Source organism: Canis lupus, chromosome 6 (assembly GCF_003254725.2).
Source record: "Canis lupus dingo isolate Sandy chromosome 6, ASM325472v2, whole genome shotgun sequence".
NCBI lineage: Eukaryota > Metazoa > Chordata > Mammalia > Carnivora > Canidae > Canis > Canis lupus.
This window is the reverse complement of record NC_064248.1, coordinates 30,101,851-30,126,554: the sequence shown is the minus strand read 5'-3', so window position 1 is coordinate 30,126,554 and position 24,704 is coordinate 30,101,851. Positions and strand designations below refer to the sequence as shown.

General features: G+C 44.3%; 1 protein-coding gene across 2 annotated transcripts in view; it reads right to left on the bottom strand.

Annotated features, from left to right (window-relative positions):
* Positions 1-24,704, bottom strand: part of CPPED1 (calcineurin like phosphoesterase domain containing 1) — a 98,306-nt gene that overhangs the window by 14,742 nt on the left and 58,860 nt on the right. For both annotated transcript variants that reach the window (XM_025416473.3, XM_049111380.1), the window contains exon 3: positions 16,675-17,097. In XM_025416473.3, coding sequence (XP_025272258.1) covers positions 16,675-17,097 — 423 coding nt within the window. The remainder of the gene's footprint in view (positions 1-16,674; positions 17,098-24,704) is intronic.

The window sequence follows — 24,704 nt, the reverse complement described above, 5'->3', positions numbered from 1 at the left end:
TCCCTCACATGTCTGCCAACCTCAGGCTCTGCTTGGACACTGACCTAGGACACTGGACACTGGACACTGACCTAGGACACTGACGTATAGGAGGTCAGCTGGACCTTCTGATGCCTCTATTACTCTCTCTGCCCAAGGGTTCCTCTCCTGGCCCCCTAATTTCTCTGACAGCCCCACCCACTTTACAAATAACAAAGACTTTCTATTAAGAGCTTCAGCTTGCTCTCTTCAGTGGTTTTAAAATTTCCCTTCCACTATTTATCTTTATTGTGTTTCTGCCTTCAAAAATAATGCATGCCTTAGGAGAAGAGAGCAGTTGAATAAGCTTTGGTACACACGTTGTGCAGCTGTAAGGAAGAGTTAGGAAGATCTCCATGAACTGATATGGAATGACAACCAAGAAAAATTATGTGAATAAAGTGCAAAAAGCATATACAGTAGCCTTCTTTTTGTGTAAGAAGGGATAATAAAACAAACACATATGATGCATGCAGCTTACCCTCAAATAGATCAGAATATATATATATTTGCAATATCTCTCACAAATAAAAAAAATAAAGCAACTGGGGGTAAAAATGCTAGATAAATCTGGGTGAAAGGAATATAGGTGTTCTTTTTACTTGCAACTTTTCTGTAAGCTTTAAAATATTTCTGAATAAAAACAAGAAAAAAAAGCAATACATACTTGCTAAAATAAAAATCAAATGTTGTAAAAATATAGAGCATGAAAAAAAGGAGGGGCAGGAAAATCTCTTTAACTTTCTCTTCCCACATAATTTAAATGTCTATACTGGTAATACAGGTATTAGATATAGATCTACAGCAATACACGTTTATACAAATAGACACAACTTCACAAAAATGGGATATGCTATCTATAGATATGCAACTTGCCTTTATTCACTCAATAGTCTATCTTTCAACTGTACCACCCAGGATATACAGCTCTATCTCAGACCCACTCTATAAAATCCTGAAAACTGTATTTCTAGTACATAAACATCTAGGCTGTTAGATGATCATTCTAAACTGGGAGGCCAGGTGGGGTTCAGCTCCTTTCAGCTCTGCAGACTGCTCAGGCACATGCAGAAACTCAGAGTTAGCACAGCTTCTCAGGGAGCCCTGGGGACCTGGAGCAAACCACTCCTGGGAGGGAGGAGTCTTGTAGCCATCATTCTGGTGGGTCTCAGGGGAGGAGTCCATCTGTACCTGTTTGCTGTAGGATTATTAGCAAAAGGAAAGACTCCCAGTGTATGGACCACCTAAGCTGAGAGGCCCTGCCTCTGCACAATCTGACCTCAGGGGAAGGCTGCATCATCTCCTCCAGGAGCTGGGACCCAGCCTGCTGATGGGGGGTGAGCAGCCACAGATGGCTGGTGACAACTTCATTACCGTGTCACCAGGCGTTCCTGGGCTGGGCCATTGCTGGGGCCTGGGGTCGTGCCTCTCCTTCTCCTGTGGGCACCACAGAACTCGCAAACATCTGGTTACCTCAGGCATTTGCCCAGATGTCTGATTTACATAACATGAAACATCTGGCTTGTCTTAAGGACACAGCCTCCTCTTGGGATTCTTACGTTTTCTTTCTTTGATTGGGTAGCAGTTAATGGCCCAGTTGCTGAAATGACCTATGACCTTCACCCAAGGTCAATTCATTCATACTCTAAAACCACAAGAGCTTTTTTTTTTTTTTTTTTAATTTCCTCCTCTCAAGAAATTAAACTTTTCTTGCCTCAACTCAATAATAATCAACAAAAATTATATTATTCCCTGTTCCAGGCTCCTCTTAATTGAAACCACAAGAAGGTGGTGGGGGGTGTGTGTGAAACTATAACTCTTGATGGCACAGAAGTGGTCCAGAGAGTACCAAAGGCTGTGCATTTCCAGCTTAATCAGGTTAGAAGTGGTTCTGCCACAAAAGCCCCAAAGAGCAGATAGGGAGAGAGCTGCTGGTCGGAGTCCTCACACCAACACCCAGAGGGGTGGAGAGGGGCTCAGGTCCTGTTTATAACATGATGTTTCCACTTCTACCCACTGGACCTACTTACACTTAAATAGGACACAAGCCTCCCCTGCCTTTGGGAGCACGTGAGCTTTTACAATCCAGGGCACAGAGCAGCACTGCTGGGAAATCATTCCTTTCCGAGGCCTGCCAGTGCCTGGCTGCCTTCACATCCAAAGCTCGGGGAGTATAGGCTGCACCAGAGCCCCACTTCCCACTCTGGACTCGAGAATTAATTAGTCTTCTACAAAATTCAAACTCACTTCGTATTTATCTACAGGGGAGGCTATGCTCAACTTTTTAATTGAATTTTTCCCCTTCCTGATGACGCAGAAATTCAAAACCTGTGTGGAATATGCAAGAGGAGGGCTGCATTTTACTCATACTAGTGTTTGGAGACCAAAAGAGTAGTGGCAGCTTGAGGTAGGGGTCAGGAGAATGAGGGCCTGAACCTCAGTCTGCTACAACCAAGCTGTGTGAGTGTAGCATCTCCATCAACCTCCCTGAGCCTCAGTTCCCCCTTTTGGAAGGCAGGGCTAATATCGGCCACCCCCCACCCCCCAGGGTCACTTGGAAGATCAAGTGACACTCAGAGCCATGCCCAAGGTTGCACGGCAGGAAGCCGCATGTGGTATTCAGGGAGCGTTCAATAATTACACCTTCCTCTCATCCTTCTCTGAGTATATGAAGATCTTTTTTTTTTCTTTTGCACAAATTACATCTTTTTTCACTATTCATAATTTCCTCTTTATTTTTAAAAGAAGATGGCGGGCTTGTGTGTGAGATGCAGTGCGGGGCACACATTAGGGTTTCAATCCAGAACGGACAATTTTCTAGATTTCCATTACCCGGCTTCCATGCCCTATCTTAAACACAGCTGTCAGGACAAGAGGCTCATTAAAAAGATTATTTTGACTGACGGCATGTTCATGCATCAAACTGGAAATCCATCCAAAAATACTCGAGGGAGGCAGACAGAGGTGGCAGGACGCTGCGGGAGGGAGATGTTTTGCAGGGTGTCGAGGATGAAATGTGCTGGGGAGAAAGCGCTCCAGCTTGGACTTGAGCCAGGGAGGTCTCGGAGCAGAGCTGCAGCTGCTGAAACATCAGGACCTTAGAAAAGTCAGCCTCCATTTCGATAACTGGAGAAAGACTGATGACAAGAGGGTAGATTGGAGCGCGGCATGTGCCGAATGAGTGTCCTTTTCCAAGAGTCCTTTGACGGTGGTCTTCCCTGGGCTCTGTCCACACCCTTGTCGTCCCCCGGGGTGAGCACTGCCTCTCTGACCTCGGCCACCCCACTCGCTGACTCTGACGACTCCCAGCCACTTCCCAGCCATCTCCCTGCCAGCAGACATGACTCACGCACTTCTTTCACCCCCCATTGCCTGCTCCTCCTCTTATGGGCTTCCCCGGGCCAGCACGCACAGTCACCTGCTCCAGGGATGCAGGCCATACGCCTACTGTTTCTGGCTAGGGCCTGCTCACAGCCTTCGCAGCTCTCTACCCTCAGGACAGTCTTTGAGACTGCCTGCCTTCCCGAATGCCTCTCCTTTCTGCTCCCAGATGTGTCAGGACGACAGTCAGCTGTCAGTGGCTTAAATAAGTAAAAGCCGCATTTGTATTTATCTACGATGTCTTTATCCACCCCATATAAAGAAAGGAGGTGGGTGGTCAGGGTGGGTACGGTTTTGCTCAAGGATTTCACTAAGAATGCTGGTTCCTTCTGTTTTTCTGCTCTGCCATCCTCAGCTTGTGGCTTTGTCCTCAAGACTGCAAGATGGCTACAGGGCTTCCGGGCACTGTGTCCAGGTTCCAAGAAGAGAAAAGGGCCAACAGAAAGCTTTCCAGGAAGGCCCGCTTGCTGAATTCCAGGACTGGGACAAGTGGCCACACCAGGGGTAAGGGAGTCTGGAAAGTAGGGTTTTCATGACATTTCGTGACATCCTGCACGAAATCTGGTAGGGAAAGACAAAATGCATCCTGGGCAGACTGAGCAAGGTTGTTCTTTCTAAAATGCATACTTTGATTGACAGAAAATCCTTCTCATGCTTCTTTAATGCCTAAGATCTGGCTCCTGTTCCCTGCCATAAAGTGACCCGAGTCCTGTTCTTCTCATGAATGGTTCAAGGCCAGCTCTGACACAGACTGGGCTGTCTGTGGCTCTGGCCTCAGCTCATACTCTGCCTAGGGTCTTGAATGCCCTCTTCCTGCCCACATCCACCTGGTGCACTCTTATTCATCCTTCAAGACCCTGCCTGCTCCTCGCCTGAAGAAATCATCCCTGGCCCAGCTGAACCAAGCTGATTATCCTTTCTCTTGATTCTTTTTTTTTTTTTTTTAAAGATTTTAGTTATTTATTCATGAGAGAGACAGAGAGAGAGGCAGAGACATAGGCAGAGGGAGAAGCAAGCTCCACGTAGGGAGCCCCATGTGGGACTCGAATCCAGGACTCTGGGATCATGCCCTGAGCCAAAGGCAGGCGCTCAACTGCTGAGCCACCAGGCGCCCCTTCCTCCTGATTCTTCCACATTCCTCTGCTTTTGTTCTGCTGTTTCTTGCTTTCCACCTTGGTGTCCCCTACTGGTCTGTGAGGGCCGAGAGCAAATCTATTGAACTGGATATCCATCCTCAGAATGAAGAGAATAGAGCTGCTGCTCCATAAATGACTGCTGGCAGACGGATGGACAGACAGAGGGATAGATGGATGGTGAATAAGTATATGAAACTTGAGGTAACTTGTAAGCTCTATGTTAGTAGGTGTCAGGGAAGAGAAACTCCGATCTCTCCATTTTGTCAATATTATCCAAGGAAAAGTAGGGTTCCAGTATTTTCTGACACTACAAAAGAATCACCATGTTCCTTGTCAGGGAAAGCCTGATTATTACTAACACGAGGGTGGGAGACACAGAGAAATGAGCACTGATTCTGAACCTTGTCTGTTAATTAAATGCCACATGAGGCACTACTTCACCTCCTTGAATGTTGTTTCTTTGATTTCAAAAAGGAGATGATGATAGATCCCTCATGGAGTTGCTGTTTCAGAGATGATGTATCTAACCCCCCAGCACAGGCTCAGTGCACCACGGAACAGAATGCCTTTTGGCACTGTTTCTGAAATAAGGTGTGAACGTGGGTTCTTTCTTCCTGGCCCCAGTAGACAATGCTGGCTGCCTTCCAATCCCATGCTCTTCCTTTTTGTCTTTGCTGAAAAAAATTCCCAATTCTGTTCTGGGAAATGCCTGGCTCTGGGAGGTCATGGGCTCCATCCCCAGAGCCAGGATTGGCAACTCTCCTCTTATGGCCACCTGCATTATAGGCCAGGACGAGGTCCAGGTCTGGGTATGGAGCTGCGGGAGGATATATCTGCTGGGATCCTGAGAAAGGTTTCGTTTCTTTTTAAAAAGCCCACTGTCCGTTCTGAATATCAAGTCCAGAACTCCGGCAGCCATCTGAGAAGCTCCACATGGACTGGCAGGTAGGGGCAACGAGCAGCATCACAGCAAGATCCTGATTCCCGAGTCGGCCTGGCTGAGAGCCTGAACCATGCCTACTCTTCTATTACACAGGATGATAAACTTCCTTATTCTGTGCACTGGGCGAGTTGGAGTTTCCTGGTACAGCCAAGAGGAACTAATACTACCTTACGCTTTTTAGAACAGTGACTCTCCTTTTGGGGTGACCAATAAACTTTTAAACACTACATAAATTGGCTTTTAGAAGCTCTTATGAAATAATGGACTTCACTTGTTCTCCAACAGGACCCACGATGGTCCCTCGATAGGGTGACCTTCTCGACATCCCTTTTCCAGCTCGTGAAATTGCTCTCCCAAGCAACACGCACTCAGTGTGACCGAGGCATGGACCCAAGGCACTGTAAAGGCACATACAGGGGGCCAGGTTGGCTCGGTCACCTCAGGCCATGACAACTCAGGAGGCAATTTGGAAGTGAGAAACAGACAACACACGTTGGAGGCAGAGTATGTCATTACAAGACCCAAAAATACAGTCAATGAAAAACAAAAAGGGAAATCTCCTCCCTTAGAATTTAAGCTTTTTCATATTTAATATTAAATGAGGAAAACGGTAAGTGGCATATTTTTTTGAAATGAACTGATGGCTCTATAACTATTATCCTTAAATATAAGTGTCAGTGGTGATTGATCTTAAGTATCTGGACCAGGGGCTGGGAAGCTATCTATATAGCCCACTGTTTTCTTATAAGGTGTGTGAGTTAAGAATGTTTCTTAGCTTTTTAAATAGCCATAGGTAGGTTTATAGAAGCACCTATGCAGTACCTTTAATTTTGCCTCTTGGCCCACAAAGCCTAAAATATGTACTATCTGGACATTTACAGAAAAACAGTCTGCCAACCCTGATCTAGGTATCATTGTAGGGAATTCTTTTTGTTATTTTTTCATTTTTTGGAAAAACTTAAAAGATTCAGATGAGTACAAAAAATGTTAACATTTACATTCCAACCATCCATAGATAACAGATATTAACATCTTGTAAGATCTGCTTTCACGGGTTTTAAGAATAAAAAAATTTTAGTTACATGGTTTTTATGCAATTGTAGCCCAAGTCCCCTTTGACTGCCACCTGCTATACCAGAAGCGCCCAGCTTTTACCTTTAAGGACAGGTAGAGCTTTGGCCAGGGGGTCTGCGACCTCGACAAGGTTAAGACAGCTGTTCCTTCACCTTGATCAGAAGACAGGAAATGGGGACACTGATCACAGTGCTTCTGTGTATTGATGGATCATTTATACAAAAAAGAGGCTTCTTTCCCTTGAAAGCAGTCTCTGTCATGATATATGGGCTTGGCCGAGAGCCCAATCTATTGAATTGAATGGGTGCCCCCATCAAAGCAAATGTCTGATGGGTGATTTCATGAAGATGCAGCCGTCAAATAAAGGTGGTTATGAATGAAAAGGAAGAAGAAAAAGAAAAGGACACAGGAAGAAGGGAGGAAATGTCCCTGACATGAAGACTATCCACAGCAACAGGTATGACGCAATTCTCACGTTCTTATGGGAAACCACGCTCCTATCAAACAGGTAGCAAGCAAAGTACTGGCACAGTTTCAAATGTGACTTACTGGAGAGAGGAATCTAAGTAACAGAAACAGACATCTAATGTGTCATGAAGTCCCCTCTAAGACATCTATGTTGACTATAATTCTCTGGTTCATTCTCTAGCTTTTCCTCCTAAACTGAGCTTCTTGATGGTAGGACTGATGCTTACTATATACACTTCCTGCAGGCAGAGAATGTGAGCACTAAGGGTTCAACACATAAAGATGAATGTGACATCAGGCAAAGCATCCAACCCCAGTGTCAAGAGCTCCAGTAACGCTTCCAATCAGAACAATGAACCTCTCATCAAAACATGCCGGGAGGTTACAGCTAGCTTTACCAAGACCAACTTCAGGCATGCGTTTTATAATAAAATGTGTGAGCATTTTTAGTTTATGATTCACACCTGTTTGTGCCCAAAGAAGTTCACAACAGCTTTTTTTTTTATATAAAGATTTATTTATTGGTGGGGGGTGGGGAAAGGGGCAGAGGGAGAAAGAGAGAGAATCTCAAGTAGGTTCTACGCCCAGCTTGGGGCTGATGTGGGGCTCAATCCCATGACCCTGAGATCATGACCTGAGCTGAAATCCAGAGTTGGACACCCAACCGTCAGACCCAGACACCCCAAGCCAACCTTTATTTTTATTTCATCACTCTTCTCTAAGAGCTGCAGTCCCTGTTTTAAGTTTCACCATTATCCTCAACTTACAGCCACCCTTGACTCATACCCCAAGGAAGCCAGCCAGAGTCTACAGGATGGTACAGATCCTTCCCTCCCTGTTTCCAACATTATCTCTGTCTGCAGGAGGCGTAATTCACACACTGAAGTTCAAAGGGTGGGCTAGGAACTCACTTTGAAAGAAAAAGTTGCTTGCTGAGGCCAGAGGGGCCTTCCTCACCCTACGTGCACTTCCTGGAGCCTCACTCTACACACCCTCAGACATGATGGCTCTAAGCCTCCTTGGCAAGGTGGCCCCGGGAGAAGGTGCAGCAGAGTGGATGTGTGGGTGAGCAGGTGGGGTCCAGTCCTGGCAGCCTGCATCTTGAATCAACACCTGTGCCCAAGGTGCATTCTACTCGTTACCCTGACAACAGCTTGGCTAAGAGGTCAGAGCCCTAGGATGAGAGCCCAGCTTGGCCACTTCCCAGCTGGGTGTCTCTCTCTCCTTTGTAAAATCAGAGAAATAGTACCTGTACTGTTTATTAGTCTAATAATACTGTACTGTAATCTTTAATAAGTGGTCATTGTGATTACATGACAGTAATGTTCATTGATTTTAAATGGTTTAGGAAGTAAAACTGGCCGAGAAGTCGGTGACCCTGTGGTTTCGAGCACCCACTGGGGGGCACACGATGGGGCGGTTTCAGGGACACAGGACTCTGTCTGGTGGGCAGAGGACCAGAACAACATGGTCAGAGAGACTGGGGTCCCACCTCTGGCAATACTCCACCACCCAGCCGCAGGTCAGAGGTGGGAACTTGCAGAAAGGAGAAGATCTGTTCCCTACACATCCATTTACCTAAGGTTAAGTCACTCATAATATTTTCAGAATTTTAGGATATTAATGACAGTGGCAGGAAGACAGATAATACTAATAGCACTGTTTTTACTGAACACTTGCCAGGAGCCAGACCCCGTGTCATGGTACTGGGTTATCTTATCTGATCCTCATGAAAACCTGAGGTATTACTATGCTAGTTTCCCAGCTCCGTAACCTGAACAAGTGACTCTGCCTCCAGGGCTCCAGTCCGCTGTCAGTGACATGGACAGAACACCAATGTCTTGTAGCATTCCCTGCATAGCCCAGGCTGACAAAGCGCATGGCCACTGACATGCCATACGTAATGGTAAAACTGAACATGAGCCACGGCTCTCAAAAAGCTTGTTCACCGCTTCCCTTTTCCAGGAGAGAAGCTGCTCTGTTTGGTGTCTGTGAAGTGACATCTGGGAGGGAGTGAGGCTACAACCTTGAGGGAGACACAAGTGCAGATCATGAGGCCCCACCTGGGGAAGGGCAGCCCAGCTGGAGGCTCATGGGCAAGGTGGCATGGCCACCTGCCCTGGACATGACCCCTCCCACCTGGGCAATGTGACCGCAGGGAGCTCCACACCTGGGCTCCCACGGTGCACAGAACAGCGCCTCATGTAAAAGAAACATCTGAGAGAAGTTCTTTCCTTTCCTCTGATGTGTCTATGACTTAAGTTTAGGATGGACTGGGAAGCCAGAGAGCCTCTGTGTGGTCTCCTCACCTGCACTGCAGATAGGCGCACGGCCTCCTCAGCGCTATGACAAGGGCCCATGAAGCACCATGACGAGGGCCCATGAAGCGCTATCTCTGTGCTAGAAGGCTTGATCTAAAGGGGTGCCGTTCTTTCACTTCTAAAGGAATCATCAGTATGCAAACATTTCTGTTAAGTAAAATAAAAAAAAACACAACCCAACAACTACAAAACTAAAGTGATCTCTAGCTTATTTTAAATAACAGTATTCTAAATTTTCACTTGTATTGGTGGCCATAGTGGGTGCACAGGTCTTTTAAATGCGAGCAGATCCAGTAACTAAAAATACTTGAACTAGTATAGGAAGTAAGTCAGGGTGTTTAGCTAAGCTAGGGATATTTCAATTTACAAAGGAATCCCACCGCTCATTTGGAAGTGACACTAATTGCTATTTTTAAACTGTGACCTACAAAGAGAAGATATAATATTTTGATTTCGTAAACTTAAGTAGTCACTATGGTTTCCTGTGCACTTGTGCCTCCTTTCTGAAATGGTGCAATGGGATTTTTCAACAAGATTTCTAATTTTCAGTTTGAGACTGGTATCTATGATACCAGAGGAGGGACCTCTGTCTGCTGCTCCTGCCTACGCTCAGTGCCTAGCCCAGGGCCCATACTACTTGTCGAACGAATCAATGTTGACTTAACTCTGGGAACCAGAAAGCACATACTGACATGCGCCAGATTCTCGGTTTATAAATATTTACAATCAGGACTTGATTTCGATTTTAATGAGCCCAACTGTTAAGGATACCTCCAAAGTGAGAAATGTAATCCATCACTTCCCGCCAGATGCAGCTTCGGCAGTTGGTCTTTTATCTGGGTTTGTAGTGAATGAAGCACAGACGTCAAATGACTAGAGTAGGATATTTTATGGTGGACTGATCAAAACAGAAAACAGATCCAACCTGGGAACATGAATTCAGGACCAAATATGAATTAAGGAGGGTCAAATTCCTCAAGCTGATAGGCCCCCAGAAACTCTGGATTCTATAGATGCTTAAGAAAGGATGCCTTATGAGGTCTCACATGAAAGTTGGTTAAAGAAAACCAACCATTAGCTTTTTTTAAATGCATTTTAAACAGAGGGGCATTGTGGGGCACCTGGGTGGCTTGGTCGTTGAGCAGACATCTGACTCTTGATTTTGGCTCAGGTCATGATCTCACAGTTGTTACACTGAGTTCTGTGTTGGGCTCTGTGCTCAGCGCAGAAGTCTGCTTGGGATTCTCTCTTTCTCTTCCTGCCTTTGCCTCTCCTGCTGCCCGCAGGCATGCGTGCTCGCTCACTTCTCTCTCTCTCTCTCTCTCTCAATAAATAAATAAATAAATAAATAAATAAATAAATAAATAAATAAAATCTTTAAACAGGGAGCACCTGGGTGGCTCAGTGTCTGAGTGTCTGCCTTCAGCTCAGGGTGTGATCCCGGGGTCCTGGGATCTAGTCCCACATGGGGCTCCCCAGAGGGAGCCTGCTTCTGTCTCTGCTTCTCTGTGTCTCTCGTGAATAAATAAATAAAATCTTAAAAAAAAGAACCTTTAAACAGAGGACATCGTAGGATGATCACATATCAGCTAGATTCCGAAAAACCTATGAAATTATGCACTCACAGGTGTGTTTACCAACACGTTCACTGGCATGGTATGTGCTTAAGAACAAGTAATGAGGAGTCAAAATCTATCACCAGATTCCACAGAGATCTTCCATCTAGTTGACCGCTTCCCTCTCTTTTAAACTATTACTCACTTTTGATACAACTAAAAATAACACACATTCCTCATCCACCTTGAAAAATCTCAGGTTCCTTGAGACTGAGACACAGTCTGTCTTCCTGCACCTCTCAGGAGCTAGGAGACAGTCTACCTTCCCTTCCTGTTTGTATTATGAAGACTTGCTAATTCCTTTCTTTCTCAACTTACAAAGTCACATTAGCGAACATGCCTCTCTTTGCTTGGAGATGCTCCTACGCCCCACTTGTGAGAAGATCCTGCCCTTCCTGCTGGCACCCCAGGGTGAGAAGCACTGAGGTCAGGGTCAACCCAGAGCCTGTGCAAAACATATTTGCTGGCTGTGAGCTCGCGATCTAACAACTGGGTCATCTAACAATGAACAACCCTCCCTGGAGCACAAGCCCCGCACGTCCTTGCCTCACTTTATCTACTTCTCACACCAACCCTATGAGGTTGGGATGAGAGGCCCCACTTATTAAGTGAGAAAACTAAGGTGGAAAGATGTTCAGTAGCTTATATGAGGCCTCTTGGCTCAGGGCGTGGCGCCAAAGGATTTGAATCCAGGTCTGTCTGAAGCCAAAGCCTGCCTGCTGCTCTGTGATGTGTGGCCTTACCCCTCCCACCCACACACATCACCCCTGCACTCCCTCTGCAAGCTCTGTCTTATAACCATGTGCTACCTGTACTCTTATTTACTGAATATTTTTCACTGACTTGAAGAGCTTGTTATATTTTTTCTAACGTGTTAAAAATAAACACCCAAGTATTAGATTTTAAGCGCTTTCATGTCACCTCCCACACCCCCCCCCCCATCACATCATGGGCCTCCAAAGGAATGGGCCTCATCCAGGTGTGCCCCCTACCGAGGAGCCTGAGGTAGCTGCCACACTGCAGTCACCAGAAGCACGCTGGGGTTAGATACATGCACAGTGTGGACACGGCCTCAAGGGAGGGCAGGGTGTCATGTGCTAAGAGGAAGAGTTCTCTAAGCTAAGGGTGGGAAAAGTATATGGCCTGCACCCCGCACCTGCTTCCGTAAATAGAGTTTTGCTGGAACACAGCCATCCTGTTTGCTTACGTATGTCTGCTCCCACCTATAAAGCAGAGCTCAGCAGTCTATAGAGAGCACAGCCCAAAATGTTTGCTGTGGGACCCTTTGCAGAAACAGTTTACCGACAGTTGCTCTAAGTCATACATATCCCATCCAAAAGTCAGCTGGCAAACACCAATCCAGAGGTGATACGGACATTACTTATGATTCTGATAAGTATGTGAATCAAGTCTAATTCCACTCCACTTAACCAATATTTATTTATTGATGGGGCTACTACATGACAAGTCTTGGTGACGGGCTGCGCTTACAGAGGCAAACAAAGCTGGGACTCCATTTCTTGGAGGAAGCAGGATATGAACAAAAAATTTCAATGTAACTCAGTAAGACATTAGAGGAGGATCTGATGTTTTATTTGTCGTATAATATGGATCCTGGAAAACTGACCTCTTTTGTTCTTTTAAATGTTGAAATTCTAAAACTGTAACCATGGGCTAAGATCTCTTTCTCCCCATTTTTTTTAAGCATAAATAATAGAGATGAAACTCTTTCTGTGAAATTACTCATTAACTTTTGCAGGAAAGATCAACTTCTGGAAGTTTTTGTAATTGCCAAATTCTCTCTGGGCCCCTGACTACCCAGTTCTCATCTCTATGCTGAGAATGGAAAAAGGCAAAGGTATGGAGACATCAAGGGAGACGGGGTCAGTGAAAGAGCCAGACTTTTGTTTTTTCAGACTGAGTTTTTAAATTGGAATCCATATTAACTGGGTCACATATGAACCTTTTGCTGAAAAAGGCACAAGGGACAGACAGTGGCCGGGCTCAGCCACGATTTCATTATCTACTATCTGTCTTTGCAACTCAACTAGGTATCAGGTGAATTAAGGGGAGAACCAATTTCTACATCCTCTGGATGTGATGACACTGATTATCCTTGGGCAGAGCAAAGGAAGATCAATAATAAGAGGTACTGCTTCGCATCTGTGCACCTGTCCTGCCCTGATAACTATTTATGTTCACTGGCCACTGACGCCTTTGTAGCACACAAAGAAGGTTTTTCACTGAGCTTCACAAGTGGATACAGAATGCTACCGTTTCTAGGGAAACCTGACTGGGGAAGCTCTTAGGCTTCAGTTCACAAAATGCGTCCCCATACACACAGTGGCCCATTTGTACAGTAATACCCCTCCTCCTCATTTACCTCATCCCATCTGAAAAATTAATGCAACAATGAGAGATGATTGTTGATGCTCGTTATTAAATCATTTATTCATCCCACACAATGATTCAGAATTATTCATTAAGCTTGCTGGAAGGAAGCTGGGTTTTACCTCCATGGTGGTTTGAGGAGGGATGTGCTCTTTAAAAGGATATTTTATAACAACACAATTATCATAATTAAAAGCTACCCTGATATTCTGATGAGCTTTTGACATATTTTTGAGTACTGGCATTTTAACACAAGGAGATAAATGAGACTGGAACAGTACTAGGGAATAATATTGCTGTGGGGGAAAAGCTGGAGGCAGCGTTATACAGCAGCATCACCCCCAATTTTATCATGGTCCTTAAGTTAATGAATTCTTACAAAATGTCACTTGAACTTCTGGCTTTCCCATATGAATCCAAGAATTACATTCTGTGACCCGAGCAATCTTCTGCGTTATTGAGTCCTAAGTGCATACATTCCGCGTGAAAGCCTACCTAACTATGCTTCCAACCAAGCAGGTCACCTGCCACAAGCTGGGTCCATACATGGCCTGGATCTCTTTCCAATGTTGCCTTTGGTTTGTTCTGTGTCTGACAGGCCATAAAGCAAAGGTCCTGGTTTGGTAAGCCACTAAAACTGACAGGTGACAGCAGGAAGGGCTCCATCTCTCTGCTTTTGCCTGGTTAAGCAGACTTAGGTGAAGATCCTAAGGCCAAGGGCCAAGAGAATCCTTCTCATGTGTGAAGGTGCATGATGGGTATAGTGGGGGGACCATATGGGAAGAGAGAATTTGACTGCTATGTGAACCTGGAAAGGTAACACATGGATCAGGGTGGAGGCACACAGTTACTTTACCTAAGAACGAAGGGCTTGGATGCTGTGGGATGTATGCTTGGCTCTTGGGACATACCCAGGGAAAAGCTTGGCCCAGGAGCAACGTGAGAGTGTGAACCTGGTCTGCTCTGTACCCAGCATCCAGTGGACAAATAAAAGGGCCATGTCAGTCCTTCACTCACTCCACAAATACTGATCAAGCACTAATTATGAGCTAAGACCCGAGCCAGGCATTCTGAATGCAGAGATGACCGCAGCAGCATCCCCACACTCAAGGAACTGAATCTAGTGGACAGTGGAGACAAGTCAGCACATACAAGTCCTCAGGGATCGAGGAAAGCTGAGGAAGAACCCAGGTGGGGCTGGGAGCACCTCATACAGAAGGTAACAAAGTTGAGTAGCCAGCCAGGTGAAATGGAAGAGGCAGAGACCATAGGGAAGAGGTGGAGCTGGCCTTGTCCTGGGGGTGAGGGACCCTAGAAGGAGGGGTTTTGTGGAGCTGCTATGATCCAGATGGTAGCCTCAAGAAGTGGACAGTCTGATGAGATATTAAAGGCTCTAGCACCACTAGTGGATTCTGGGCAAGGAGGCCCTACTGGAGATGGCTCTGTCAGAGTTCCGGAGCCTGACGCCACTGAGAGTGGAAGAAGACTACTCGCTGCTCTGCTCTGCCTCATGCTGAGCAAGCGAGCTTCTGCTGATAACTTGGCTTCCCATGTTGCTCTGCCTACGGGAAGAGATTGTGCCGCTGGGGCTTAGGGAAGGGATTCAGTCTTGTTCTACATCAATCAATTGGCATTCTGGGGGAGATATCCATCTGTGAGCTGGGGCAACGGGAGCCCACCTCCAAGACACAGACTGGCTCTGAGTGTGCTGATAAATCCTTCCTTGCAGGGCTGTGGGCCCGATGGCGGGGAGGTGGCTGGCGTATCCTGAATCCAACACTGGGTTCCTGGTGGGCGGGCAGCAGGCTTCCCTCGAGGCTGCCCCATTAGAGCTGTGGGCTCTCTCTGTTAAGTGTCTACAGGTCTCAATATCTGGGGGTGCCTGTGGGCCACATGTATTCCTCCTACAATGGGAAACCCAGAACCACATGCCACTCAAGAATGTGGCTGACAGGAGAGGAGAACAAAGAGCAGTCACAGGGACGGCATTTGCATCATTTAACATTTGATATGAAAGGAATCATTTCCCTGGCATTAAATGTTCTCTCTGGCATTATTCTCTGTTACAAAATAGTCTCCATGGTGGTGCTGATGCCATCTTGACACTTCATTTCCTTGTCATCAAAATGGTTTTCTGCACCAACTCGAGCATGGCATGAAATTTCAAAGACCTCAATAGAAGTTTTCCAACTTCATCTCCATGGAACAGTTGGAAAATGTCTCCAATTATGCAAGCTTTTTGTAAAATGTCTCAAAAATACAGAAGGGCCTATTGTACATTTCACAAGTAAATGCGAACACATTTAATGCTCAAAGATGAAAAGAAGAGTGTCAAGACTTTTTTTTTTTTTTTTTTTTAAACAAATGCTTGCTACTGGGTCAGGACACCACCTCCCTCTCTCTACCCCCTAACAAACAAATGGATGTATTTAAATGTTAGATGCATTTGATGAAGTACAGTCTGGAAAGATCTGAAAGGAGGCATTAAAATCAAAACAAGAGACACAACAGTTGTCAGAACTGGAATCCTGCCAAATCTCTGGCCACACAGGGAATTGGCTTAGAACTACCCTTTTCTCATGAGAGCAACGCTACAGGTGCTGCCAGGAGAGACGGATGTGTGCAGGCCAGGATGCCATCAGAGTGCTTCATGTTACATGTGTATGTGTGTGTGCACACACGTGTCAAATATGTGATTAGCTAATAATTTACAGCAGGTTAAATCAGACTAAATACATTTCTCTTCCCTGGTTCTAGAGAAGAATTCACTCCTCTTTCTGGGGAACCTAATGAGGAAGCCCCAGGACTTGCCAGGATTAATTTAACCCTGGTAGGAAGCCCGGCTCTTAAAAAGCATCTGCCATTGGGCAAGTCCCTGCTTCCCAAGAATATGAGAAAAGATGCCCCTGGCATCACTCCTTCTCCCAGGGTTGTGACAGCCACACTCAGACCCCTTTTCCCCCCAATAACTGTGTACCCACAGGATCCTGTCCTCAGCTGCCAGCAACTGTCACAGTTTCATTACTTGGTAGGCCAAGGGCTACTGTAATGGTTTACAGATCCTCTCTCCTTTGATCCTCACAATCCCTCTATGAGATAGCTCCTTCTGCTACTCCACAGTGAGGGTGAAAGGGCTAGGCAGTATACAGCCACTGAAAGGGCTGTGAAGCCACACGGCTAGTGAGGGGTGAGTTGGGGTCAAAACCTGGTTCTCTCCAGAGCCCCATCCTCTTCCCTCCCTTGCTAGGCTGCAGGGAAGCAGAAGGATCTGGAAGCTTTCTCTCTAGATGGCCCTCCTAGCCAGCCATGAGGGTCCCCAGAGGTACCTGCTCCAGCGAGTTTGTTGGCTATCTCCTTCCGCACGGACTTGGTGAGGTTGAAGTAGTCATCGTCCTCATCGATGCTCCGCAGGAACAATGGGATGTGCTGGAAGACAATGGCATGCTGGCACTTGTGCTGCCCCACGATGCTCAGCTGCTGATCCAGCCATTGGTCCTGTGCCTGCTTCAAAGCGGGGCACCGGGAAGCATCGTACCAGAACTGGGAGTTGAGGACGAGGCACAGGACACCCCCAACCCAGAAGCTGAAATAGTCGTCCCCCCAGGTCTGCTGGAACTCTGCCACAGTCTCAGGTGTGGGGGTGTTGCCCACGTCGTGGTTGCCGCTGACCAGCACCAGTGGGATGTCACTGTCCACCTGTGTGAGCACTCTCTGCAGGTCTGCTGTCTGCTCTTTCCGCCAAGGCATCCCTGCAAGAGTAAGGGTCACGTCTGAGATGGCTGTGGCTATTTATGGGTTTACTAACATCAGGTAAGAGAGCACAATCTAGAAGTACACTAAATCTGGCATGTGGAAACTGCAAACAGCAGCTGTGTGTTAAAAGCAAGTCAGTAAGTTAGGTGGGAACCTCTGTCCGCCCCCTCTTCCCTTAGAATGCACTGGAAATTCAGTGTCCCAAGTGGCCATCTGACCCAACATTGAGATTGGGTGATGATACGGAGTTATTCTAATATTAAATGTTAATGAGGCTTCATTTCTTCTATTCAGATAAAAAATGGGTCATAATGTGCGCCCCTATCGTGTGTGGACCCAGCTCTGAATACTAGTCTGAAACCAACTGCTATTTGAAGTTATTCTTACCATATCCGTGGTCTTGCACACTGCGTGAGCACCTCTATAAGAAAAATTCTTAGAATCCAAATGGCCACGTCAACTGGCACATGCATTTTGCCAAATCCCACTATCCCCTGCCCACACAGGGGAAGAGGTACTTTATATTCCACCACCGGTGTGTAAAAATGCAAGGGCTCAAAGTCTTCGCGTGTCTCCCTGTCCTAGCCCTCATCCCAGGCACACAAGATTATTCAGTATGGAGATGATGTATTTAAAACTTTAAAGAATGGGATTTGAAATGACCATTTCAACTCTAGATCATTTCAACTCCAGACCTGTTTTTTGTTGTCTTTGTTTTGCTTTGTTTTTTGAGCTACTCTGTGCTAATTTATTCAAAAAATATTGAGTACTGGCTATGTCTAAGGCACTGATTTAGTTACTGGGGCAAGCTGTGAGCCAAAGACACAAATCCTTCCCTCCCAACTGGGGAGTCAGATAACTGGGCCAGCAAATGATGGATGCACACGGTCCGTCTCAGATGCTAATGAAGCGTTGTTGAGAAAAGCAAGGTGGGGGGACATGACGATTCCTGTACCATGCTGGTCCAGAGGAACATGCTCAACATGGCGAAAAGGATGAGGGAGAAGAGCAGCCCAGCTTCCCGAGGGATGATGACAACTCACCTGAAACACCTTGCCAGAAACAGATGAAAATTATACCCAACAGTCCTCGTCCATCATGAATTTAAAAGGCAAAAAGGTCTTTATGGAGCAATTACAGCTAAGAAGGAAGACCTAATGCAGAGAGGAATTCAGCCTAGATGGTCATAAAATAGGTGGGTGTGAAGCTGGAGTAGAAGAACTAACACAGGAAAGAAATAGAGACAAGAGACATAACCATTTCGGAATTTATGACTACAAGAAATTAGCAGTGGCAAGATCTCTTTTATAGCCAAGTATATGCCCGTTTTTCTAAATATCCCATGTGAGCTTATAAAGAACATGCATTCTCTAAGTGTTGACTACAGAGCTCCTTGTATCTCCCCTCAATCAAACCTGTTCATGGTGTGATTCAAGCCTCCTGTGCCATTCATCACTCCTTGCTTTTGGCAGTGTCTGATTCTGAGAGCCTTGGTTAAACCTCCACTATAATTGTGAACTGATCCATTTCTCCTCGTAATTATGCTAAGTATCCTTTACTTTTAGCTCTGTTATTGCGTAAGAGGTCAGGATTTCCATATCTTACTGAAATAGCTTTATAATTCATTCTAAATAAAAAGAAGAGGTAGCTCTACATTGATGCAATAGAAAAATAATTAAAGTTATAAAGGTAAGACATGGAGGAAAAAGCACATGTAAATTTTTAAAAGGCTTATGCATATTCACATATTAAGGATAAAAGTTCTCCAAAGACACAAGGAGAACTATTAACTATGGTTAAACATGGCAAACAGTAGGGATGGACAGGGACTTCCACAATTCGGTTTTAACCCTTTATACACATAGTTTTTTTTTTTAAAGAAATTGTTTTCTTGGTTTTTGTTTTTTGTTTGTTTGGGTTTTTTTTTTTTTTTTTTTTTTTTTTTTTTTTTAAGGGGCTTTTAGCCCCATAACCTTAAGGTTTCAATAAAATTCAGGAGAGGCCAGTCAGGCAGCTGCATTTCCAAGCAACCCCAATTTCTAGGATGAGTGGCATTTGCTTGGAGAAGGGTGTCAGTCAGTTGACCTCTGCAGAAGCTCCTGAGGGGAGAAGCAGGTCCCTCCTGGCACCAGGGACCAGGAAGCTCCTCCCTCGGTGGTGCTGGGCATTTGCCCACCTCTAATGTCTGCCTCCTCGCTGGTCTGGGCTGACCTTGGGGTTCCTGGTTTAAAGGGCCCATGACTGATATTGCTTCTTTAGCTGAACCGACACTGTGGGCATCTATGTTGACTTACATAATCCTCCCTAAGACTCCGCTCCCATGTCAACAAATAGGAAAGATGAATCCTTTATGGCCTTGAACATGATAAACCATTTCAAAGGAACTCCACAGACCAAGGCTAAATCACCACTACTTTCCTTAACCAGTTTTCTAAAAACCCCAACGTTGCCACTAATGTTCCCTTCTTTCCATTCATATTGACTTGGGGGATATTGTGATACTCGACAATAGCCAGTACTTACCTGGTACTTACTACGCGCAGGCACTGTTCTAAGAGCTGTACTCATATTAACTTGATTTGACAGCCAGTGGGGGTGTCAGGAATTGAACTCAGTGTTCCAGCTAAGACTGCTGCCTCTCATTACAGTGTCCTGGTCACAAACTAGGATCCTGGCTTCCTGCGTGACTTCTCTCGGCCATCCTGATCCACAGGACATGGGTTTATAATACACTGGGGTACACAGTGTTCCTCATTCCTTATATTCAAAGGGCATTCATCATGATGCTCTGATTGAGTCAGACACAAAGAATGTTCAATTAGCTAATGACCATACACAAAAAAGTACCTTCAAAGAACGGCTTACTCAAAACTTTGAAAAGGAGACCCTGTCTCCAAGCAATCTACAAGGAAGAGCTGTGACTTACACTTGGAAATAGGATGTTTGTTTCCAAACTTTAGAGGGATCCTGCTTTAGGGGAAGTCACAACTAGCCCCCAATAACCTGTTAAAAAAAGACATGACGCTCATCTTCTCTACACCCCCTTTGTCAAATATGAGCCTCTCTTGTGAGGCTTTTCCAGAACTTTCTATACCCCTCATGTAGAGGCATGGCGTGGAGGTGGAGTCTAGGACACCTGGGTTTGGTCCTTGGCTCTTGCCCCTCACAAGCCTTGTGGTGTCGGTGAGTCACTTGGTTCCTGAGCCTTGGTCTCATCGTGTGTGAGAGGAGGATGATAGGCTCCATACCTCAGAGGGCAACTGTCAAGATTCATACCAAAATAATGATTTCTAGAGTTCAGTATGAACAGGAATGTAAAAATGTTAGCTGTCTCTTCCTTCCACCCCCACACCCGAATGTACTGAATTCTCCCTTTTTTGACCGGTGACTCAGAGTGTGCACATAGCAATCAATAAATCATTTCTGAAGGAAAGAAAACATTCCCCAGGGATATAAATAATTTTTAGGTAAGAATTTAAAAGTGAGCAAGTAACTTCTTGATTACAAAAAGCCAAGTTTAAGGAAAACATTGCATTTATTTTCAACACACTTTTGTTTGTGCAGATCAGAATTTCTTTAGCGTCAGAATATTGAATGCTTAGTATTATTAGCATAGCTAAGAGTACATTCTAGCACAGCTTCCTAAAGAAGTCATAAGATTACAGCAAAGGCCAAAGCCAAACCTTAACTAGCATCAGGAATAGAAAAAATGTTAACTTGGCCAAGGATATAGAACTTCCAAGAGTCCCTTATAGATCAAATGGGGCTTTCCACTTCACAGGAAGGATAGAAATAGAGGCACAGAAAGAAGAAACAAGACTTTTGTGAAGGAAGAAAAACTGCAAGAAATGACTCAGGAGAGAGGAAATTCCATTAAAATTTAAGGATTATTTATTCTAGTTCTGTGAAAAATGTTGGTATTTTTATATGGATTGCATTAAATCTGTAGATTGCTTTGAAGAGTGAACATTTTAACAATATTGGTTCTTCTGATCCATGAGCATGGAATATCTTTCCATTTGTTTGTGTGAACTTCACAGAACTAGAACAAATAAGCCTAAAACTTGTGTGGATTCATAAAATACCCTGCATAGCCAAAGCAATCTTGAGAAGTAAGAACAAAGCTGGAGGCATCAATCACAATCCCAGACTTCAAGTTTTATTACAGAGCTATAGTAATCAAAACAGTATGGAACTAGCACAAAAACAGACATAAGATTAATAGAACAGAAAACAAAACCCAGAAATAAACTCACACTTCTATGTTCAATTAATCTATGGCAAAGGAGGCAAGAATATGCAGTGAGGAAAAAGTCCCTTCAACAAATGGTGCTGGGAGAACTGGACAGCTACATGCAAAAGAATGAAACTGGACCACTTTCCTAAACAGTACATAAAAATAAACACCAAATGGATTAAAGACCTAAATGTGAGACTTGAAACCATAAAAATCCCAGAAGAGAACACAAGCAGTAATAGTTTTGACATTGGCCATAGAAGCATTTTTCTAGATATGTCTCCTGAGGCAAGTGAAACAGAAAGCAAAATTTAAAAAGGAAGTCATCAACAACAACAAAAAAAAGGCGACCTACTATGTGGGAAGAAGATATTTGCAAATGATAGATCTAATAAGGGGTTAAGATTAAAATTACATAAAGAACTTATACAACACCAAAAAACACTAAAAAATCCAATTCAAAATGAGCAGATAACCTGAACAGACATTCTTCCAAAGAACACATCCACATGGCCAACAAACACATGAAAAAAATGCTTGGTATCACGAATTATCAGGGAAATGAAAATCAAAACCACAAAGAGCTACCACCTCACATCTGTCGGAATGGCTCAAGTCAAAAAGACAAGAGATAACAAGTATTGGCAAGGATATGGAGAAAAAGAAACTCTCTTGCGCTGTTGGTAGGAATGCAAACTGTTGCAGCCACTCTGGAAAACAGTATGGAGGTTCCTCAAAAAATTAAAAATAGAAATACTACATGATCTAGTAATTCTACTACTGGGAATTCATCCAAAGGAATCTGAAATACTAATTCAAAAAGATATATGCACCGCTAGCTTTACTGTAGCATTATTTACAATAGCCAAGATATAAAAGCAACCTAAGTGTCCACCGACTGATGAATGGGTAAAGAAGATGTGGTATACATGCACTCACACACTCCCTCACTCACACATAATCACACACACACACACACACACACATACACGAATATTACTGAGCCATAAAAAAGAATGAAATCTTGGCATTTGCAACAACATGGATAGGCCTGGAGGGTATTAGGCTAAGTGAAATTAATCAAACAATGAAAGACAAATACCATATGATTTCACCCACATGTGGAATTTAAGAAAACAAGTAAACAAAGGAAAAAGAGACAAGCAGAAAATCAGACTCTTAAATACAGAGAATTGGTGGTTGCTAAGGGGAGGCTGATAGGAAAAGCATGTAACAGATTAAAGGGATTATGAACACACTGTGATGAGTACTAAGAAATGTATAGAATTGTTGAATCACTATATTGTACACCTGAAACTAATTTAACATTGCATGTTAGCTATACTTGAATAAAAACCAAAAAGATGAGAAGAGGAGGACTGCTCTGGGCAGGTCTCCAAGGTGGAGGAAGGGCATCTGCCAAAAAGTGGGTACTGAGAGGACAAGGATCCCGAAGTCAGCACACACTTGACTGATGAGAAGAACTCTGGAAGGACAGATGGGGCAGTGTGGAAAGCTGTGATGTACTCAGAATACACATTTAAAAAAATTTTTAAATGTGAGGAGTTTAAAATAAAACCAGGAGGTAAAAAAATATTATAAAAAGATAATTACAAAATAGTTATGTATATCATTCGTTAACACTGAATTTTTAATAGTCCCCAGAGGACTGAGGACAAAGCAAAGATGTCTGTTCTTACTATTTCCATTCAGCATCACACTAGAAGTTGTGGCTAGTGCAGTAAGGCAAGAAAAAAGAAGAAGCATACAGACAGGAAAAGAGAAAATAAAACTGCCTGTTCTCAGAAGACATGACTATCTCTGTAGAGAATCCCAAAGAATCTTTTTTTTTTTTTTTTTCAGTATCTAGACTAACAAGGGAGGATTGGCTTGGTTGCTGGATGCAAGGTCAATGTATAAAAATAAACTGTATTTCTATAGACTACAATGAAGAATTGGAAGTATAAAGATAATTTTTTTTTAAAGATAAATATTTGAAAGATACTTAGGGGGTAGAAACAATAGGAGTCCTTGTATTCGTTACAAGAAGGAGAGGAAGGACTCGAAAATAATTCTCGATGTCTCAACAGCTGGGAGATCAGTCATTCATTTACTTACAGGAAAAGACTGGGGAAGAAATAGGTTAGAGGTAAAAATCGAAAGCTCTGTTTCAATATAAAACTTGCCCTACTGATATAGATACAGGCAACAAAAGGAAAAAGCAGACAAATGGACTTCATGACAATTAAAAGCTTTTGTACATTGTAAGATGTGAGTATCAACCACAGGATAGGAGAAAATATTTGCAAATCATATATCAGGTAAGGCATTAATATCCACAATATATAAAGAACTCTTAAAATTCAACAACAGATTAGGGCTCCATCTTCTGAAGGGAAAATAACATGGTGCTTCACTTAGAGTACGTCTCAGCCAGAAGTGCAGGCAGACACCAAAAAACCTGAGTGCATACCTGCCAAGCACAAAACACCACGATAAACATATTTTGTTTTCCCTTTGGGGATTAAGGAGAACAGAAGCTGCTTCCAAGCTTCCAAGAGTATAACCTAGCTACAGAAAAAAACAAAAAACAAAAACAACAGAACAAGAAACAAACAGCAAACCCACATGTTTCTATTCCCCTTCAATCATCACCATCCTGGCCAGCAGAATGCAGTGACAGCAGAATTCCACCTGGAAACTACTGACGAAACCATCCACCTCTGAGACTTTCACATTTTCTTTCTCCGCGGAGGCTATCCAAATAACAGATGCTGTGAATAGACTTCAACAGTGTTATGAATCTATTTACTGTTTCAGTAAGATTTTCTTCTTTTTTTAACAAGCAAACCAACAAGGAAGGATGTTGCTTTAAGAAGACTTCTATCTTTCCTAGTCCCTGGAGGCACAAGAACTCAAATGAGAGCCGATGATAATACACTCAACCACTGTCAGGACAATTTAAATTAAATAGCGGGACAACCTTAGCAAGCACAGAACCTATCCAGTAATGTAACGGCTGTTTATTCAGGGGGATTTAGGGAGTACTTCCTGGCTGGACATGGGCTGCAGTGAACGGAACACAATCAGTCCAGCGTTGAGTAAGCACACGCTGAGCAGATACTTGCAAACCAAATTTTTTCCCCAGCCAAGGCTGGGGCAGGGGAGGCAGATGAATCGGTGTGTGCTGAGGAAGGACTTCCTGTGTGGAAGACGGCGGCTGTAGGTGCTCAGATCCCTTCACACCTGCACAGTCTTCTTGGCCTGCCCCTGACTCCCAGAGGCCTGCTCCGGCCTAGGATCTCACATGGCCTCAAGGCTGGGCTGTGCACTGAGCAGCGGTCTCCAGGAGCATCTTCTCTGCAT